General features: G+C 47.4%; 1 protein-coding gene across 1 annotated transcript in view; it reads left to right on the top strand.

Moving 5' to 3' along the window:
* Positions 1-21,277, top strand: part of ANKRD13D (ankyrin repeat domain 13D) — a 134,448-nt gene that overhangs the window by 16,728 nt on the left and 96,443 nt on the right. Inside the window, exons 2-7 of the mRNA XM_086953269.1 lie at positions 7,178-7,313; positions 13,137-13,261; positions 13,438-13,483; positions 15,644-15,787; positions 18,136-18,325; positions 18,661-18,727. Of these exons, the coding sequence (XP_086809395.1) occupies positions 7,178-7,313; positions 13,137-13,261; positions 13,438-13,483; positions 15,644-15,787; positions 18,136-18,325; positions 18,661-18,727 (708 nt within the window). The remainder of the gene's footprint in view (positions 1-7,177; positions 7,314-13,136; positions 13,262-13,437; positions 13,484-15,643; positions 15,788-18,135; positions 18,326-18,660; positions 18,728-21,277) is intronic.

The raw sequence follows: 21,277 nt of genomic DNA, 5'->3' as shown, positions 1-21,277 counted from the left end.
GGAACAACACTCCAGTCTCTGGACTCTCAGCTCTGTTCTGATCAGATCTACACCCTTTCCAAATCCTTCACCTTATTCGAAGGTCCTACCAGTTTCCCCTCGAACGTTTACTATAAAATTGTTAGTTTTATGGCCTGCTGATACATCAGGGTGTTAGTAGAGCTGAAAGTACTGTTTCTCCTGCTGTAAGTCCCTCCATGGCCACAGCACACCTTTATAAGAGGTGCCCTTGGGTGATTTAAAAATCTGGAAAGAATAAGTGCTAAGTAGATGCCGCACAGCCCAGGCAGAAAGGCCATCTTGGGCCCCACCTGGCTCTGCCACTGTGCATTAATCTTTCAGGTAGATCGCTCATACATGCATATCAGCAGGTGGATCATGTTGAACGTCAGACAGTGGTGTACAGCTGAGAGGGCTGTTCAGTTAATAGAACTCTGTACTGCCTGGTGAAAAGCAGGCTAAGGGAGGCTGGTGGGAAGAATGGGCAGTGTATTTTACAAACAGTAAGAATATGTCTACAGGTTTGTGCCTGTGAGGCCTGCTGAAGAAAGAAGCATTATGGTGAACCTGGAGGATGGCCAGGTTGGACTTTACCAGCCCAGCACCACCAGGACCCCACTGTCATGTACAGCACACACACACACGCAAACTCAAATGGACCTCCGCACTCACTGACCCATTCTCTCTACATACATGTTTCAGGAATCCGTCTTGCATGTCCTTGACAGGACGATGGCCATGGACATCATTTATGGTGACTGAACAGGCTTTTTCCCAAGAAAGTGCCTGCATGCCGTGTTTACACAGACATGTATAAACAAGCATTGGTAAAGATGATGTATCTTGCCTTTGGTACTTACTGGCTTTACCAATGCTTTTTAGCGATGCTGAACAGCATCCAGTATTGGTATAAGCAATGGTTTTTGCCAACGCTGTTTTAGTATTAGCCAAAAAGAAAGGTCGCAATGAAGCAGTTATCATTCTGTAGGCACTTGCATGCGTCACCAGACACTCTGTTTCTTTTTTCTTTTTTAATTGACCGATCTAAAATGGCTGACACCACTTAGATCGATAAATGTAAAAAAAATTGTAAGTGTGCAAAAGCACTTTTGTGGAGGACCTGCATTCATGTTCTGCTTGATCCTCCAGATATCAATAAAAAAAACTGGGGAGGGAGGCAGTGTGGTAAGGCAATGAAGGAGCCATCCACTGGTAGGCAATCAGGTGGGTTTTTGAAAGTTCATGGTAAGCTCGCAATAGGCCCTTTCTAGTAGGTGGACCAACAAGGCCTGTGCCCTTGACTATAATCACTTGGTTTGGGAAGATATTAGCCATTCTTGCTGAAACAGGGGTAAATAGTTTGAGGCCCCCATGACACAGAGGCTAGCTCTGACGTCTCAAAATGGTAATGAATGGGAGCAGCTCTAGTTTGCTCGCATGAATGTCGAGTTGCCGAGAAGGCTACAGAAGGGCGTGGCAGCACAGCTTATCCAAAGCCAAGCAGGGGATGTTCATCACAACTGAGTTTTCTTAATCATGTATATCCTTCTCAGAGGGGTGCTGATTCGGCTGGACCTAATGCTGGCTTTTAGATGCAAACATCCCACAGGGATGCATAGTAGGTGTATAAGCAGCAGTGCACCATGGTGGGCGCCATACCAATGACACTGTAATAGATTGCTCCTCCTTTTTCAACAAAACATAGATGTTGGATTTTAAATCTATTTTTTTATACTGTTTGCTAAATCTACATATGTATCACGCCGTTGGCTGTGACCTCAAAGGCATCACTGAATGTAACAAGGTCTTTGGAAGTTAACAGCAGTGAGAGGTTCAGGTTGTTACATTTCCATAATTCTTCACAGACCTTGATAAGTTATTTATAAATGTACCAAAGGGGCACGTATGTGGGGTATCTGAACAGGACACTATCTGACACCTGGCCCCTGGAAGCTGTGATGCAGATTAGCATGACTAGAGTGAAGGTGACTTGGGGGATCTTAAAAATGTTTGGCGGTACAGTGCCCTAACGGCTTGGAAGACTGCCCGCCTACGGCGCCACCTTATTCTCTTTTGCTGATTTTTTGCAGAGGCAGCCCCCTCCTCCCGTTCAGAAGTCCCTCTGGTGAAACCTAAACCTTGTCTTAGGTCATTGCATGGCAGAAGACCTTTCAGCTTTTAGTTTATTTTCCCCAAAACACGCCCCACTTTGGGGCTTTGTTTTCATAAATTAAAACAACCCAGTAGTGTTAACCCTTTTTCTTTTAGTTTGCCGAGGACATTGTTCAGTGTTGCTATGGTGTAAGTGGCAGGGCTGGATAGGATGTTGAAATCCTGGACTGAGGCAGATCGACATCAGTGGTCTCACATTCCAGGTTGTCAGCTATCCAGAGCCCTTCCTTGTATATGGAATTCTGAGAAAATGCATCTTTCCATCATTGGTAAAAGAAGCCCTCAGGGCTCCACTGTTGATGCTTGCCCAGCTAGATGAAGGATGCAAGGCTTATAGATCTCTGTCCCTAGTTACTGAACATCATTTCCAGTAAGGCTCCTGGAGTAGGTTTGTGTGGATAAATTGATGATCATTTATGTACGCTCTATCTGGCTTCATTCCCAATAAAAGCAACATCCTGAACCATACGAGCTGCATTTAGTCCTGGGTAAAACAAATGCAAAAGCAATGGATTACACAGTCGCACTTGGAAAAGTGTTCAATTGATTACAGCTTACATATGTCCCAGGAAAGCTCTGGCATTATACAAATATTGCAATGAATAAAATTGATGTGCAAACCCCAGCTGCAGTCTAAACTGCAGGTTCCAACACCACAGAGTCCGCTGTCCACGGTTCTGTTTGACTTAAAGGTGGAGTAAATAACATCCATGCTCTGGTAGAGGTTTGGACATTCTGTATTGGAGGTACCTGGAATAGCCTAAGTAATTTCACTTTACACCAATAATGTCCGGCAGGTCTGGAATCTGTGGGCGATATTTCTGCAGATATTGGAAATTAAAGATTAGTATTTATGGTGATCTAGTTTGATAGTAACATGTAAATGTCAGTCTTATGCCCTCCTAAGAGAAGTTAGCTTATCAACTGACCAAGCTATAAGGTGTTGGAGAAGTTCGGCTTAGGCGCTCAATTTGGGCGCTGGACGAAAGTATTATACTCCTCAGCGACTGCCAGGGTGCGACTGGGGTCGGTGATAGCTCCCGATTATCCTGTACAGAGAGGGACGAGGCAGGGGTGTTCACTTTCCCATCTGTTGTTCGTTTTGGCGATTGAACCTCTGGCGGCCCAGGCTAGGACAGGGATAGAATATAGAGGTCTTGAGTGCTGTGGGACTCCACAATACATATCACTATATGCGGACGACCTGTTGTTCTTGGAGAACACGGGAGTAGCATTGCAGGGGGCGATGGAAGTGTTATTGAGATTTGGAAAATTATCAGGCCTTAGGGTCAATTGGAGTAAAACTTGCCTTTTCCTGATACGAGCAGATACGCCCCAACCGCAGCTCGCTGGAGACATTATTTGGGAACGGCCATGTTTCACCTATCTGGGAGTCCGTATCTACCATGGAGTTGACGACATGTTGGAGGGGAACATAGGACGCTGTATAAGAGCCCTGAGGGGCTGTATGGCATTCTTGGCGACTCTTCCCCTTTCAGTAGTGGGGAGAGTGGCACTGCTCAAAATGGTGGCTTTGCCCCGACTGCTCTACTATTTCCGCACACTACCGATATGGATCCCTCAGCGGGTATTTCGGGAACTAAGAACACTAACCACAGAAGTTTTGTGGGGGCACGGAAGGCGACTGGTAGCACTAACAATGCTGATGATGCCTAAAACGGAGTGAGGAATGGCAGTAGAGTTTAGGGGCCCTGACCTGGCCAGAGGGGCGGGGATATAGAGGCATGTCCTCTCGTATATAATCATGCAGCAAAAGCTTGACGTACAGGATTTAACATTAGAGAAGAGGACCCTGCGATTGTGCTGGAATAGAAGCCAAAGGAGAGCAGGGGTAGCACACCCATACGCACCAGAAATTCCTCTGGGGATGTTAACAGCATTGCCACACGGAGGGGACTGGTCCATGCTCATGAACTGGGAAGAGTTGGAACTTCAGGTGATAGGAGACCTATACTGATGGCGAGTTATTACCATTCAGGGTGTTGCAAGACCAATTTGGCCTTCCTGATGGGAGTTTCCTATTACATGCGGCTATAACAACGGCGATACCGAAACACTGGAAGACTGGGCAGACGGAACCACTGACCACCATGGCTTGCCAGTATGTAGTAATGGCAGCAGGAACATTCAAAGCGGTCACTTGCCTACCCTCTCGAATGCTAAACGAGGGCTTAGAACCACTGACAGTACTGAAACTAAAGTGGGAGGCGGGTGTGGGGCGGCCCATACCGGACACAACCAGGGGCCATATTTTGAGGAGGACATGGAAAGAGAGTAGGAATGCTAGGTTCCAGCAGGTACACTTTTTCATAGTACATAGAGCAAACCTCACCCCAGGGAAGATCCGGAAATATTTCCACGCACAAGATGCGGCGTGCCCTAGGTGCTTGATGCCTGATGTGGAACTAGACCATATGATATGGGATTGTCCGAAGCTGGGGCAGTACTGGTCTGAGGTGGGGACGCTCCTTAATGAAGTTACTGACAGGCAGGTGGAGTATGACATGGCGACGTGCCTGTTGCTCTGCTTTCCTCACACGGCTAAAACAAAAATGACCAGCAAATTCATTGATTTAGGCTTAATCCTAGCCCAGAGGGAAATAACATGGCACTGGAAGTCGAGAGAAGGTCCATCCAGTCGGAGATGGACGGCTGAATTATATAAATGGGCCCGCAGTGAGAGTACTGTCAGACTTGGGCAGGCCACCCGTACAGCAAATGAGGAGCTTAGAGATGGCACAGGCATGGGAGGCGTTACTGCAAGCGCTAAGCAACTCTTGAGTGGAAGTTGAAGACTAGGGAGGGTGAGAATTGCATTGAGTTCCATGGGATGCAGCTGAAAATGAGTATTGATCCATTAGGTTTCTTCTGACCATTGTACTATATGCTTGAACTATGCCCACACCAACAGCAATGGGGGGGAGGGTTATTTGGGGGGTGAGTTGGGGTTTTTAATGAAGACATGTGGGATGACTGAATGTATAATGTGTCCTATGTTGACCCTTGTGCTATTTACCCAATAAAATGTTTTTAAAAAAAATCAATTGACCAAGCTATCATGAGGTCTGTGTTTTGACTCACTTCAATATTTTGATATAAAAGACGGGCGTTCAGCATGATCAGGGACGATAGGATGTGGATGACTATCAACCTATGCAGGTCAAAGGATGACTTGGGTCTGTATGGAGACCACAATGGGCAGTATTTACGTGCTCTTATAGCATCACATGCCATCTTACTACAGAGAAACATAAACCCTAACACGGTTTAAAAAATGGTGACCATCTCTGTGAACGAAGTGATTATTGTGACATCAACGAGCTCAAGCAGGTCAACCAGCTAGCTGCATTATGGTGCATCGTGTATGACTGTTCATCTGCATCCGAAGCAATTCTGATTTACAAAGATTCAGATGTACTGGCATCACATTCAGACCATAGGACCCTCTAGGCTGTCGTTGTACAGCTCATTGCAGCATCTAGAGAACTGACTAAGGTCTTGAGTGCCGCTTACTAAGTGCAGACCACCTTCTCCTAAACCTATCTCATTTGTGTTCTTACTTGTGTCCAAAGTGGAGTTTGTGGGATTAGAGGCTGCTTATCCTGTGGAAAAACTGATCTTAGCTGTGGGCCAGTCATTCCACAGGCCACCCGTCTCCAACCCATGTGCACTGAGGGCCCCTGGCAGTATTTGTATGCTAATAAAATGTGTCAGCCCAGAGGGCCCTGGTAGTATTTGTATACATATAAAATGTGTCAGAGAGGTGCTCCATTACATATGTTTTCTGCTCCTCTTTTTAGTTGACATTTTATTTATTTTAAATGTTTTATATAGCGCTGGCTAGACCCGGAGGTATCAGAGCGCTTTACATGAGCATCAGATCGTAGTTACAGGTTACATCGTTACAAAGGTTACACAGTTATTAGAGCATGGCAACGTAGTTACTTGTAAGGTCAGGATAAACAATAAGCACAAATAGGTAAGGTGAAAAGCAGGCAAGGGGAAAGATTTAGGGGAGGGGGAAGGAGCTGGGGAAGTAAACAGGTAATGAAGGCGGGAAAGAGGAGGGGAGGGTGAAGGACACCGCAAGGAAAGAGGAGGGGAAGGGTGACTGGGACACAAACCGGTAGACGAGTCAAAGCAACGTCCAAAGTCCAGTAAGCTGTGATCCCAGGGGAAGTGGTATCACTTCCCTATCTCTGTTGCGGAAGGCTCCCTTTACGCAGTGGACTCTCTCAGAGGGGTCTCTGAGACTCCAAGGCCTACAAATTGGATCCTTCCCCAAAAAGGGGAGAGGGAGTGCTTTGGCAAGGGGTGCCATACCATACCTCAGCTGTGAGTGGCTCCCTTGGTGCAGTGGACTCTCTCAGCGGGTACGCTGAGACTCCAGAGTATAAATATTGGATCTTTCCCCAACAAGGGGAGGAGTGCTTAGTCAAAGGGCACAAAGGACATGGGGCTAGGCAGACTAGCAGGCAAGGTGAGAGATTTAGGGGAGAGTGGATAGGAGCTACAAGGTAGGGAGGAAGACAAAGAGAGAAAGAGTACTAAATGAGTTATTATATAGCGCTGGCTAGACCAGATGGAATCAGAGCGCTTTACATGAGGGACAATAATGTTGCAATTTACAACAGTTAAAAGTTACATACGTATTAAGAAAAGCATTTAACGAATATAGGGGACCATGTGAATGGAGCAAGGAAGGGTAAGGGGATAGGGTAAAGGGGTAGGAGGAAGATAGGACGTAGAGTCGAGGGGAAAATTCACCAAAGGTCCGGCTGGGTAGGTGACGGCAGGGAGGGTGAGTCCACAACACATCTCCTCTTTAGCTATATGAAATGATTTTAGAGGCGAAGCAGAGGAGGCCTGTGTGGGTGGGACAGAGAGAGTCTGGATACATAATTATTCTGAGATGGTGGATCAATGTCTGTGTGAGACCAGGATCCGGGATCCCTTTAACACTACTCTCCTTATTACCCCATAGCACGATATAGAGCTGGTCGATCCCAGAGGACGCACTCCCTTGCATCTGGCTGTGTCACTGGGGAACTTGGAATCAGCCCGGACACTGCTGCGGTTCAACGCTAAAGTCAGCCATGAGAACAGCAGTGGCTGGTCAGGTAGGTGGCACCGCTGCAGACTTGACAAAACATTTCTGGTAAAATTAAACTGTTTGATTTTTGTATTTTTTTTTTTTTTTTTATGGAGCACCTTCCTACAGAATAACCATTGAAGCTTCTGAGTTGTACCAGGAGATCTAGGAGTTATGAAGCATCAATCAAGAGTTAATCTCTTCACAATGTAGTTTCTTGCAAAAGTACAGCGTCTTTATCGAATGTAGATTCTTTTAGTGCTGCAGATGTAGTTGCATAGAACAACAAACAAGGGCTTTGACTCATCCACAGTAAAGCAGAGTCCAATACTAGAGTAAACAAAAGAGGTGCAAATACTGTGACTGATTTCACAGACAAACAACAACTCAATTGGTGACCAGACTAACAATGAATCAATTGCTAGCCGGCTGTTGAAACAAATCAAATATATTTATTTTGATATCTTGATATACCTTATTTTTTTGTATAAACAAACAGACATTGGCAAAATACTTTTTGTATTTAGTATATATATATGAAAAAGAGACAAACAAGAGATGGAGGAAATAAATTACGAAGTAGGACCTACAGTCCGTGTTGTGAACAAGAATCTTTCACACATCAGTCATTCCACATTTACATTCACATTCCTTCCATACCATACTGAACACTGTGCATGTGAAATAAGACCAACAAGGTGGTAAAAGAAGGTCAAACAAGCAGAGTCAGGAACAAATCAGAAAAAAATCACTCGAGAAAATGTTGAACAATACTTAATATCACAACAGTTATATGACAAGCATAGTATGTACAATTCCTTCTGACCAAACGAAACCTAACAACAAAAGGTACACAAGGTCAGATGTAGATGTAGTTGCAGCAGGGTTTACTCGTGGAGTTGTTTCTTGCTCCGCAACAGTTCTCGATAATGGTAGTAAAGCTGGAGATTCAGCAGTCTCTTGAATCAGGCCAATGATTTCAACTTGGCTGAGCTCTTCTTGGGTTAAATCCAAAATTGGAAAGGGATCTGATACGCTTCCTTGGCAGATTTTACTTCTTGAGACTTTACATTGCAGGTAGTTGTTTCATTACTTTGCATCACAGAATTAGATTTTCAGCTACGTATTTTTTTTTATTGTTTATTGTTCAGTCATTATAAATGTGTCTATGTATAAGTGTGTGTATGATTGTGTGGGTATATATATATATTTGCACATATGAGGAAAGATACATTTTGAATTTATTTTAAAATTAAGGTTTTTTTAGGTCGAGGACCAAAGGCTGCGCAGTCTCCGGTGCGAGATTTAATGATTTGGAGTACGGGGCTTGAACCCGCCTCTCTCTTCCATTGGCTGGCTACCTAAACGGAGGCCAGCAATTGGATGAGAGGGGCATCACTCAGTTCAAACCCCGTCTCTTTAGGATTCGGGTCGTGTTTTTTTATGTTCTTTCGACTGTGACCTCATCCGTCACTCAGAACGCCAAAAACACGCCCCCGAATCCAAAATTTTCGGAGTTGCGGCCGCCATTTTGCGTTTTTCTTGCTGCCGCGTGTATTGGCCCCGACCACGGAACCACCTCTGTGCTGCGCCCCCCCCCCCCGTGAAACAGGCAATTGAGCCCCCGTGTTTGCACAGACTTGGCGGCTGCCAGAATCCCTATAAGGCCCGTTGTTTGCCTTTGCCATCTTCTTCCCGTTCCCTCCTCTTCCTCCTCCGACCATTGGCTGTGGGCGGGGGGCAGGGCCAGGGCTCCTGCGGCTAGCTGCTCCAGCACGAAGGTAGTTTGACAAGTTCTGGGAAGGGGACTGGGTGCTGGGATCCGTGATATGTTCAGCCTCCGCGCCACCACGAATCCTTCTGATACCCCTCGGGTTTGCCTCCCCCTGTCCCTAGCCCTCCCCTCCCACGAGCCCCCTTCCTGCTCCTTCTCCCTATCATGGTAGGCGATCACAGCCGCTTCAGCGGGGACCGTCCCGGACTCTCTCCCAGCTCCAAGACCGGGTTAAGTTGCAAAATGGTCCTACAAGCCGTGGGGAAGGTCTTGAGGTAAGCCGTTTTTTCTGCGTGAAGGCTTTTCTGTCCGACTGAACTAGCGATCTGTTAGGCAATGGTGTGTAGCGCCACCAAAAGGGCGTCAGGGGGCCAGACCGCTAAAACTTCTCAAGCAGTCCAGAGGCATGTTACGGGCCATGTTGGTCTGTTGGGATATTAATGGAGCCCAGTGTGGCGGGGCGTTCATGAATGTGCTGGGTCTATGGGGCTCTTTCTCCCAGCCTGAAACGTGTGTGTGTGTGTGTGTGTCTGTGTGAGCGTGCCTGGGCATGTGTGTGCATCTGTGTATGTGTACATGCCTGTGTGTGGTTGCCTTTGTATGTGAGTGCATGTCTGTGTGTGTGCGCGTGGCTGTGTGTGCGCATCTGTGTATGTGTGTGTATGTTTGCTCATCTGTGTTGGTGCGTGCCTGGGCGCATGTGCGTATCAGTGTGTGCATCTGTGTGTGTGTGTGTGTGCGTATCTGTGTGTGTGTGTGTGCGTGTCTGTGTGTGCACGCATCTGTGTGTGTGTGCGTGCACGTGCCTGGGCGTGTGTGCGCATCTGTGTATGTGTGTTTGCCTCTGTGTGTGTGTATTTGCCTGTGTATGTAAAAGCATTTGTGCGTGAGTGTGTGTGCCTGTGGGTGTGCGTGCGTGCGAATCCAGGGCAATGCAATCCTTCACTACTTTCAAGATTAACATAAAAATGAATGTTCTGTTTGTACCACATGTGCCGTTGTCAGAATGAAATGACTGCGGATGTGGCCAGGCCTCGCCTCCACATGGGGTTCTGATTAGGTCTTTCCTGCCAGCCTGAAGTGTTTTTACAGTTAGGCGGAGCTCACCTTCTTGCCGGGCCTGGGCTCGGCGGCGTTGAATATGTGCGGTGTAATCTAGGAGTCTCCCCAAATCCTGTAAAATGAGTAAAGCGGGGTGCAGTAGTGTTGGGGTGCAGAGAGAGTAGAGAATAGAAGAACTTTGAGTTAGAAGTTTTAGGTAATTCACAGAAATATTCACATACATTTTCCCTTATCTCCCCCTCCATCCTCCTATTTCCTGCCCCCTCACTGTGCGTGCTTCCCTGTCCCCTCGCTGTGCTTGCTTCCCTGCCCCCTCGCTGTGCTTGCTTCCCTGCCCCCTCGCTGTGCTTGCTCCCCTGCCCCCTGGCTGTGCTTGCTCCCCTGCCCCCTGGCTGTGCTTGCTCCCCTGCCCCCTGGATGTGCTTGCTCCCCTGCCCCCTGGATGTGCTTGCTCCCCTGCCCCCTGGATGTGCTTGCTCCCCTGCCCCCTGGATGTGCTTGCTCCCCTGCCCCCATTGGCTGTGCTTGCTCCCCTGCCCCCATTGGCTGTGCTTGCTCCCCTGCCCCCATTGGCTGTGCTTGCTCCCCTGCCCCCATTGGCTGTGCTTGCTCCCCTGCCCCCATTGGCTGTGCTTGCTCCCCTGCCCCCTGGCTGTGCTTGCTCCCCTGCCCCCTGGCTGTGCTTGCTCCCCTGCCCGTGCTTGCTCCCCTGCCCCCTGGCTGTGCTTGCTCCCCTGCCCCCTGGCTGTGCTTGCTCCCCTGCCCCCTGGCTGTGCTTGCTTCCCCGGCCCGTGCTTGCTTCCCTGCCCCCTGGCTGTGCTTGCTCCCCTGGCTGTGCCTGCTCCCCTGCCCCCTCTCTGTGCTTGCTTCCCTGCCCCCTGGCTGTGCTTGCTTCCCTGCCCCCTGGCTGTGCTTGCTTCCCTGCCCCCTGGCTGTGCTTGCTTCCCTGCCCCCTGGCTGTGCTTGCTCCCCTGCCCCCTGGCTGTGCTTGCTCCTCTGCCCCCTGGTTCCCCTTCCCCCTGGCTGTGCTTGCTCCCCTGCCCCCTGGCTGTGCTTGCTTCCCTGCCCCCTGGCTGTGCTTGCTTCCCTGCCCCCTGGCTGTGCTTGCTTCCCCGGCCCGTGCTTGCTTCCCTGCCCCCTGGCTGTGCTTGCTCCCCTGGCTGTGCCTGCTCCCCTGCCCCCTCTCTGTGCTTGCTCCCCTGCCCCCTGGCTGTGCTTGCTCCCCTGCCCCCTCGCTGTGCTTGCTTCCCTGCCCCCTGGCTGTGCTTGCTTCCCTGCCCCCTGGCTGTGCTTGCTTCCCTGCCCCCTGGCTGTGCTTGCTTCCCTGCCCCCTGGCTGTGCTTGCTTCCCTGCCCCCTGGCTGTGCTTGCTCTCCTGTGTGTGTATGTGGCTCTGGGTGTATATGTGGCTCTGTGTGTATATGTGGCTCTGTGTGTGTGTGCGGCTCTGTGTGTGTGCGGCTCTGTGTGTGTGCGGCTCTGTGTGTCTGCAGCTCTGTGTGGGTGGGTGGCTTTGTGTGTGTGGCTCTGTGTGGGTGTAAATGCAATAGGTCATGCATTTGCGAGCGATTAACCTATTGGCATTGTAAATGACAATTACATTTATTTAACGATTAGGCTATTGGCAATGTTAATGACAATGCCATTTATTTAAGATTTAAAAAAAAAGTAATGAGCAATGCCAATAGCTCTACCTTTAATAATGCCGAGACCATTGCATTGTAAATGCTTGTGTTAATTTGTGATTAATTACTTTAAGTAAACCAATTAGTACATAACTACATTTTCATTTAAGTTACATTATATTTTCATCAATATTTTATTTAAGTTATTTAGTAATTTATGTATTAGGGTTTTAATAAGTAATATTAGTTCAAAATAAATATAGATTAAATGTAACTTAAACATTATATTTAACAGTATAAGATAATAAAATATATATTTTTGTAATTTAAATTGAATGTTAAAGTTTTGTGGATGGCAAGGATATTTTAGGGTTCAGGGATGAGTTGTGCTGGTTTGTTACAGTGCAGTGGTTGGTAGTGTACAGTTATACGTAGTGCTTTTGAGGGTTTAGGTGTGGGCAGTGTATAGGCCAGTGGTGGTTGCTGATGCTGGATGTCGGGCTCCACCTCCAAACTTTTTGAGTAATGTCAATGGTAATGGCAAATACCAGTTACCATCACCATTTCTATTCAAATAATGCCTTGGCTTGCCTAATACTCACGTTCTTGCTTATTATCAGGCAGTTTCTAACGCACATGCACTAGTGCATAGTCATGCTGGTTTCTTGGGATTTTATTGGGTTGTATTAACTTAGTCTAAGGGCTGACCTTAGCCTGCAATACTCGGGGTTCCACAGGGAACACCCACTGGTGACGCTCTACAGCGTCACATTTTTAAACGGCCCCAATCACTTTGGGAATCAAATATGCGCTTCAAACTTTTTTGCACTGAGCACGCCCAACCCTCCTTTTAAGTAAAATGTTTTGAAGCCTGGCCTCTCCAAGGTTTTATGGCAAAAACTGGGGTGTGGGAGGGGCACGTCTGCAGGGGGGAGGGGGTTATGAGATTATTACAGAAGCGTTTTCTTGCAGCTCATAATCCACTCTAAGTGCAACACTTTTAAAGAGCAAATAGAATCGACCAAAAACTCTACTCCCAATAATTGGGTGCCAAGAGCCCCTGCCACTGTTGGGCCGTAATGCAGCTGCTACACTAATGATAGGTGTGGCCCTGTGATGCAGGCTGTCTCCTTCTTTCACCCCATCCACACAATGCCGGACCATCAAATCTTGCCCTATACGAAAAGAAATCAGCTCCTACATTTTCCCCCTTACTTTATGCGGCAAAAGTGCCCTCTGTTGTAATGCAAGCAAGGAAACAGAGCTCCATGCCCCATTCGTACCCTTCCTCGTGTATTCCTGCCTTCTTCATGTCTCCCTCCTCTTTGTCTTCCCTTCCTCCTTCACTTGATGTCTCTTCTCTCTCAGCTGACCCCCTGTCTTTCTTCCAGCTCTGCAGGAGGCGGTCAGTACAGGGGACCCCGAGATGGTGCAGCTGGTGTTACAGTACCGGGACTATCAGCGGGCCACGGAGCGGCTGGCCGGGATCCCAGACCTCCTCAGCACCCTGCGCAAGGTACAGACCCGAGATCTGCCTGCAGAAGCCCCGGGGTTCCCCGAGTGGGGGATTCCTGCAGCTTTTGTTTTTAATGCTTACGTTTGGTTTTATACAAGCAGTTTGCAAAATGTTTTCAGACAAATGCGTCTCACCATTTTGAGACATAATTCAATATTTTTTTGATTTTTTTCCAGGCCCCGGATTTCTATGTGGAAATGAAATGGGAGTTCACCAGCTGGGGTAGGTCTGAACATGCGTGCCTCGCTGCACTATATTCCTGGGTGTCATGCAGCTTCTTGTTCCACGGGACGGTCCTAGTGGGATCTGTGGGGGTGTCAAGAACTTTTCAGAACAATGTGTGGCGCTTCGTTTGATAGTGGCCTCCTCTAACCTTCTCTACTATCCTGGGTACTGAGCCTCCTCCTGGGGTCTGATGTCTGTCACTAGACAGTGCCCCGAAGGCTCCAGGACCACTGAGGGCTGGGCGGCTTTTGTTCAACTCCAGTCACCAGTGGAATGAGGACGTCTCTTGCTGAATTCATCCAGAGGTCTGGTGCAGACCGATTACCCACAAAGAATACATAATGATTTTTAGGTTAGAGCCTACCATAAAGCACAATAAACCCACTAACTAAAATAATACAAGAAAATAAAAGATACATCAAAAGTGACTGAGTGCAGAAAGAATGGAAGTGTCAGTTAAATGGGTCAGAAAGAAGGTACTCCAGATATGACCTAGTCCAGCTGTTTGAGTCAGTTCGGCCAACACAATATATTGACCCAGTTCCAGGGGCTGCCTTCCGCTGCGGAGTGCGTCATATTGAGGGTCAGTCATCTCTAGAGGAATTCATGGACAAACCAGTGGTTCGTTCTGTATGGTGGTACTTGCGCACTGCGTTCACGCAGGTCCGAGGGACACTGACACAGGAATGGCGCAGAAATGTTTTGTGCCAACTAAAAAGACACATTCAATTTGTGCAAAAGGAAATAGATTGACGAAAAATGGTAAACTCCGATTTCGTGGATATCAAATTAGCTTAATTACCCAGCCATTACTAGCATCCTCATGGCTGCTCGCACATGTAACACTAATGCGGTCACTCGCACACCCATCTGCACCCCTATATTTCAGCCCCGAAAATAGCTACAATTACCTCAGAAATGTTATGAAACGTCTCTTTGAGTAGTTATAAGGAATTGTATAAATCTGGTGTGAATGTGAGGTGTTTTGCCCACATCTTTCACACTGCCTGTGCCATGGTCCAATGCTTCTGCAGTGAGACTTTGCGAAAGTTTCACCCACTTTGGGAGTGCTGCATGGGGCACCAGCGTCACTCACTGAAATATCAGTTGCAAGGCAGCAGCGGGTGTAAGGAAATGGTGTGTATTATATGGTGTGGTTGTGCGTCCTCGTCATGTAATACACTTACCAACCCCTTTAGGACCCTTGAGTTTCGTTTGTTAAACACTCAGCTGAACCCTGGGCAGCTGTGACTCTCAGCAGCAAGGCTTACACAAACAAACAAGTGTTACGCATTTAAACAGCACCACGACAATTGAAAAAGACATCAGCAAGACACCAAATAAATAAGTATCTCAATTTAACATTTCTATCATGAGGTTAACAGTGCCTCTACTCCCCCCACCCTCGTAGCACTGAACCACAACTACCTCAGAACTTTAGCATCCACTTATTCCACTGTCTATCCTATACCTCTTTAATATACGGTTACCGAGTATTTTTACTTAAGCCTATGTAACCAGGGTAAATGCTGGTATTTTGTTTACATAACTCACACTATATTTTATTTAGACATCCCACTGTGTATGGTTCATTTTTTTTATACTGTTGCTATGTATTTTTTTTATTCTTTATGAACCTCATGCTACTGCCGTTGTCCTTACTCCGTGAAGTGCTCTGATATAAAACACATAAAAAAATAAATGTGCTAGAGACATACAAGTAAGTTAGGCTCTGCCAATTGGGGACAGGCCAATTAAACATGTGCCATTTTAAGGGTCAGAGTACATGCAGTGAGACCTGTTTAGCAGGGCTAAGGGATTTTTATAGTCATTACACCAGTAACTAGTAGTCAAAATGGGGACAAAAGGTGGGGGGTACACCTGCAAAAAGCATGTGTCCTTACAAAAGAAAATTGGATAATTGATTTTTAACCAATTGTTAACTTATTTCTTTTTGCTGTCTTCATCTTTTTTCTTCTGTCTCTTCCATCTGCCCCATGTGCATGCCTCCTTACTCGCTCTTTCATCTTTTCAACTTCTCATCCCTGCAATGTATTGTCTCTTTTCTTTCTCTCGCCCTCTCATGAATGTCTTCTCTTCTTTCTCTACTTATCCGACTTTTCCTCCATGTCGTCTTCTCCCTGTCCTATTCTTCAGTCCCCCTTGTCTCCAAGGTCTGCCCGAGTGATGTCTACCGAGTATGGAAGCGGGGGGCCAACCTCCGAGTGGACACCACCCTCCTGGGCTTCGAGCACATGACCTGGCAGCGGGGCAGGCGGAGCTACATCTTCAAGGGCGAAGGTTAATATTGGGGCAGTGGGGGTGGAGGGGATTCATTGGACCTTGTGATTCGAGATGAAAAATGGAACTGAATACTTAAATAGTCGCACAGTGGCGCAGAACAGAAATTAGGCTGACCGAATTGTCATTGCGGTCATTTTCAGCTTAAAGTTTAGTTGTATTTTTTTATATAACACAAACTTACTCAAAAGGCTGCAGAGCAGTGAACATGACCCGCAGTGTAGATATAATTAGAAAGTACATCTAATTGTGGTGCTTGCTTATAGGGGAGGGGAACTATTTACTGTGTTGTGATGAAGCCCTCTTTGAAGGGGTGTATCTTCCTGTTGTTCCAGACCCTGGGTGTAAACAGAGAAGGACTGGGGCCTAGTGTTTTTTCTTTGACCATTCCTTGTCTCCAGGCTGTGGAGGTCCTGGCTGCGGGTGTGCTGAGAGCCACCAGAGATGGGGACTTTGTCATTGGATCAACAAGGTGCAGAGTGTGATGCTTTGTAAATGGTCGGGTTGGCCAGGGTGGGAGCAATTGATAACGCGGGCTGCGGTGTAGGAGACGCCCCAATAGGTGGCTAGTGTGCAGTCTGGACTTTCCACCTTGTGGCTAGCTCCTAAAGTGTGAAGGCTATATTGGAAGTTCTAATCTTGCTGCCAGTACCACTGTGGGTATTTGTACCACCTGATTGATCAACTGTGAGGTGTGGGTATGGTGGTGCATCACATGAGTCCCAGACTCCGCCCAGTCAGTGGCACTGTAATAGCTCTACATACCTGCAACTTTTGTAAAACTATACTATTAAGAGCCATTTTTGTGGAGCACCTTTTACGTGGGTGTGGAAAGAAGGGGGCAGTGAGTATTTAAGCTGGGCTCAGGATTACATTGGTTGATAGGAAAGCTGACCTGGAAGTGCATGTCACATGCTTATTTGTGTTTCCCTTTGACCAGGTCAGAACTTCAAATTGTGAATACATTGTGTACTCACTTCAGTGTCCCATATTTTGCTCCTGCTTGTACCCTCGCCCCCACTATACACATTATACTGAATGTTCTTTTTTTGTATTTGTTTTCTACCCCTCCCCCACCATCCTTGTTCTGCAGTAGGGCTATTCCTCGATAAGCTGGGTTGTATTTTAAGAGCCTGCCATGTCACCCCTTGAACTGCTGGGGCTCTTCACTACAATGAAGCTCCAGATGTGGATATTGTGTTAACAAGTGACTATGATGGCCTAAAAATCATTCAAATAATGAAAATCTTGGGTAGCACAGGACTCTTCATTGAGCTCCAATGTTTTTAATATCTATATGGCGCCCTCTACAGTTTTAGTAGTGTAATTCAGCAGCACAATCTTCTTGTATGCAGGCGATACCCAGCTGCTGCTGTCTTGTGAGTGCGACCCAGTCACTGCCAAATAAGCGTCTACATCTTGTGTGGTAACGGCGATGGATTGGTCTAGAACTTATCTCTTACAGTGAAACCTGGATAAGAGAAGTCCAGCTGTTCGGCCCTGACCCTCTTCCGGGCTGGACATGCACTTGGTCAAGCAGCGGTGTTCCATCCCCTCCCGCCCCCAACAGAGAGAGTACGGAACCTGGGAGTACTGTTTCATACACAGCACTCCTTCAAAACTCAGATAGCAGCAGTGGGGAAATACTGATTCTGGATTTTAAGAATGGTAAAGAGATTCCTGTGCTTCCTTCCATGTGATGCTCTGATAACGGTGGTTGGAGCACTGGTTTTGTCCAGGTAGGATTTCCAGACCATCTGTTGCACCATCTGCAAATGGTGCAGAACACCGTAATCTGCCTGCTATTCAATGTGTTTAAACACTCCTCCTTGTCCGGCCATGTTCCTCGGTGTCACCTCTGGGAACAACTGCACTGGTTGCTAGTCCGGGAGAGTGACGTTCAAGGCCTTAACAATCGCGCCTCGAGCTTTCTACAATACAGGTCCCAAATACCATACTTAGAGGATCATTGAATACTGTCCAGCCAGGGCCCTGCGCTGTAGACATTCTCGAATGATTGCTGTTCCCTGTTTTACAAGAGAGCAACAAGGTGGGGTTTGGGTAGGGGTGGTGCTTTCTTCGTGTTACTTGTTGCCAAGATATGGAACCAGCCCCCGCTTCAACCAAATACCGTCACAGATGAAGTAAACTTCTGAAAAGCCCTGAAAACCCGCCTGTTTCATCTAGAAGTCCTGCTCCCCGCCCAGCTTTTACCGTACTGCTGGGACACTCTTTGAGTAGCTGTGCGCTATACAAAATCATTCATTCAAAGCTGTGCCCTTGTTTCTGTCCCTCGCGCAGACCTATTGAAGGCCTTGCACTCAGGCGTCTGCTTTTGTTCCCCGCAGAGGACGGCGCTGTAGTGATGGAAGTGGACCATGACAAGCAAGTGGTGTACACAGAGACCTTGTCCCTCGCTCTGCATGACCCAGACCTCATGCTGCCCGCCATGAAGCCCTCCGAGGAGCACGTGGCGAATCGCCTCACTGCACCCATCGTTTCCACTCATCTGGACACCAAGCATGTCTCCTTTGAGCGGTGAGCATGCTTGCTAGCGGCGCCAGGGGAAAGTTATGTGAATGTTGTGGATGAATATTGCTCCCATTGCCTGTACTTTCTTCTCTGAGAGACTGGTAGAGGGGAGTGTGTGCCTTCATCGCTCCCTCCTTGCATGTGTGTGTTGGGTGCCCCCAAAGCTGGTGTGTGTGTAGCATTCAATGAGTCTGTTTGTGAGCGAGATGGAGACACAAAGAGGTGGCTCCAAGCTGGAGATGCTTTGACAGAGGATGCCTGCATGTGTGCTTGTGTTTGTCCGACTGTGATCATTTCTCAGGAGCCCTCTGGTCAGTATATCCCCTCTCCTGCCTCCTCAGGAACAGGTCAGGGATCTGGGGCTGGCGGTCAGAGAAGATGGAATCCATCAGCGGGTATGAAGCGAAGGTAAGAAGGGGTCACTTCTTATGGGTTGTTACAGTACAATGGTGTGATTTACTGCCTCACTGTAGTGCAGGGAGGAAGAAACCAGGCTAGCATCTTTCTCTACCTCTACTTTGCTCCCCCTTCCATTTACTCATTATCACTTTATTCCTGCTTTTGTGTTTTTCCATCTCCTCTTCAGACTCTTCTGTGCATGCCCTTATTTCTCTTGCTTTCGCTCACTCTCCTCTGCTGTCTCTGACACTCTCTTCCCTTGTTCCATTTTGCTTCACTACTCCTTCCCCCCCCCCCCCCCCCCCCCCCCCCCTTGTCCCATCTCTTTCGAACCCTCTCTTCTCCTTCTCTAAATGCTCTCCCTTGTTAGGATATTAGAATATAAAGTAATCCTTTATGAGGGAATATTTGTACAAAGCTGTAATTGCCATGACCTAGAATCACCTTGCAAAAACTCTGCTCTTCAATACCATTATGATTTTTTTCTATCACTGCTGAGCTTCAGAGTTATTAGTTTCATAACGTTTTCAGTTGCTTTAATAATTTTGTGCTCTTCTATTCAGTTTGCGTTTATCGTTTATTAGAGTGCATCTGGGAGTGTATTATACCTAGTGTCCCCGGGAGAGCGAGGGTGCATGCTGTTTGCGCCCCTGGGCAGTATATTATCCGAGATCGAGCTGCAGACGCTTGTGCTGCACCATCTGTGATATGCCGTCGCAGATTCACAACTTATCCTTGCACAATTGCCTTAACATATGTGCCATATTAAAGATGGGTGTTGTGTTAATAGTCCTCAGGATCGGTTTGTCGAATGGTAAGCCCACCTCTAAATCTAGCCAATGTCTGATTAGCCGAGGGGATAATAGAAAAGACCAGGGAAGGAAAGGAAGGGAACAGCAGTGAGGGAGATCTGAAAGACAGGAACAAAACACAAGCATAAGACAAAGTCCTGTATTGTAACAAGCACACTAGATATATACATATAGCAAATGACTACAACAACCTATACCTGTAAAAGAAAATAATAGGATCTTGTGGATGTGTAGAGGCTACGTAGGGGTCACGATGGCATAACTAAATAAAGGGACAAAACAGATATGTAATACCTGGCAACCAGAAAGAGGGTTCATCTGCCACACAACATACACATGATATTGTAACATACCCAATGACTGAATCCAATAAACATCACAGGGGAAGAGTGTAGCCACACCTCCTGAACCCCTGTTAATAGAAGATTCAATACACAGTTAATGCCTAAAACAAATATAGGAGAAATAGCCTTTCCGCACAGTTCAACGATATCCACAAAACTCCACTGGGCTCAGAGAGTCCCCAATCACAGCTAATGCTTCTTAGCTGGTAAGTCAAATAGTAATCCAAAAACAAGGCAATGTAACCAGTTAGCTAGAAGGGCTATCCAAAGTCTGATAGCACTAGATGTAACACCACCACCGTTGGCCGAATTGCCAACCGAGTCAAATACAAAATTGTTCCCAACAGTAAGCAAAGGTCTGGTAACACGAGCCCACGTTACCACCAACCTCCTAAGCAAAGTCAGATATCCGAGTAACTCACAGCACAGCGCTGCAAGTCTACAGAGTATCTCCAAACAACTCACAGCGAAACGCTGCAAGGCTGCAGTGGTGCAAGCACCCTTACCGTACTCGATCTAGGGCAAGGCCAAAAACGAATACCAAGACCGGAATTCCCGACGCTGATCCTCCGACCGCCATTCTCTTAAATGGGATTCTCGCGAGAATGCGGCGGGTCGTGAAGGATCATGGGGATTGTAGTCTTAACCCCGGAGCATGCCGGGAAACGTAGTTCGCGTATCCGCGATTACGACAATGGGCGTCCGCCTGGGTCACGCCACCTCGAGTGAAAGACCGACCCCTGGCGCCAAACATCCGGTCCGCCTTTCATTGACCTGCTGTTCACAATGGAGACACGACCCTTTAGGAAGTCCATGTCCATTTTGATTTCTTGGGGAATGCCATGGGTGGCAAGCAGAGTCGCCAGCTTGGGTAGTACTACCTCTACTGACTGAGACTGTGTCTCGGAGTCCACTCGGGTCCATCAGGTGTGCTCCATGAGTCAGGGCTGAGATTTTCTCTGGGTGTCTTAATCAGATGCTGTGATCGCACAGGCACCAGATACTTTGCTTGCCCCAGGGCACATTGAGCAGCACAGTCTATCTGTCCTGGGACCAACATAAGTTCCTGCAGGTTGGATTTTATTAATAACTCCCTAGTGTCCAACGTGCACTAACTTGATCTTCATGAATGTGCTCAAGGGTTGTGTGAGTCCGGCTGAGTGACAACTACAGATGGCTGGATCTGTCAAATGTTATTGACCTGCTCAATGAACTGCCAGGTCTGTGGGATTATGTTGCGTGACCCTGATACCGTACCTTTAGGAGATTCTATGAGAGAGTGCTCATTGTGACATGATCAGGGACCATCCTCACAATCAAGTACTTGGGATGTAGTGCTGCCAGCTAGTTTCCCTCCTCGGGCTACATCTCAAAGGTGATACATGGGGGCAGGATCGTTGTTG

The sequence above is a fragment of the Lissotriton vulgaris genome, chromosome 1_2 (genome assembly GCF_964263255.1).
Source record: "Lissotriton vulgaris chromosome 1_2, aLisVul1.2, whole genome shotgun sequence".
Taxonomy (NCBI): Eukaryota; Metazoa; Chordata; class Amphibia; order Caudata; family Salamandridae; genus Lissotriton; species Lissotriton vulgaris.
Note: the sequence above shows the minus strand (reverse complement) of the source record. Positions and strands in the feature narration are given on the sequence as shown.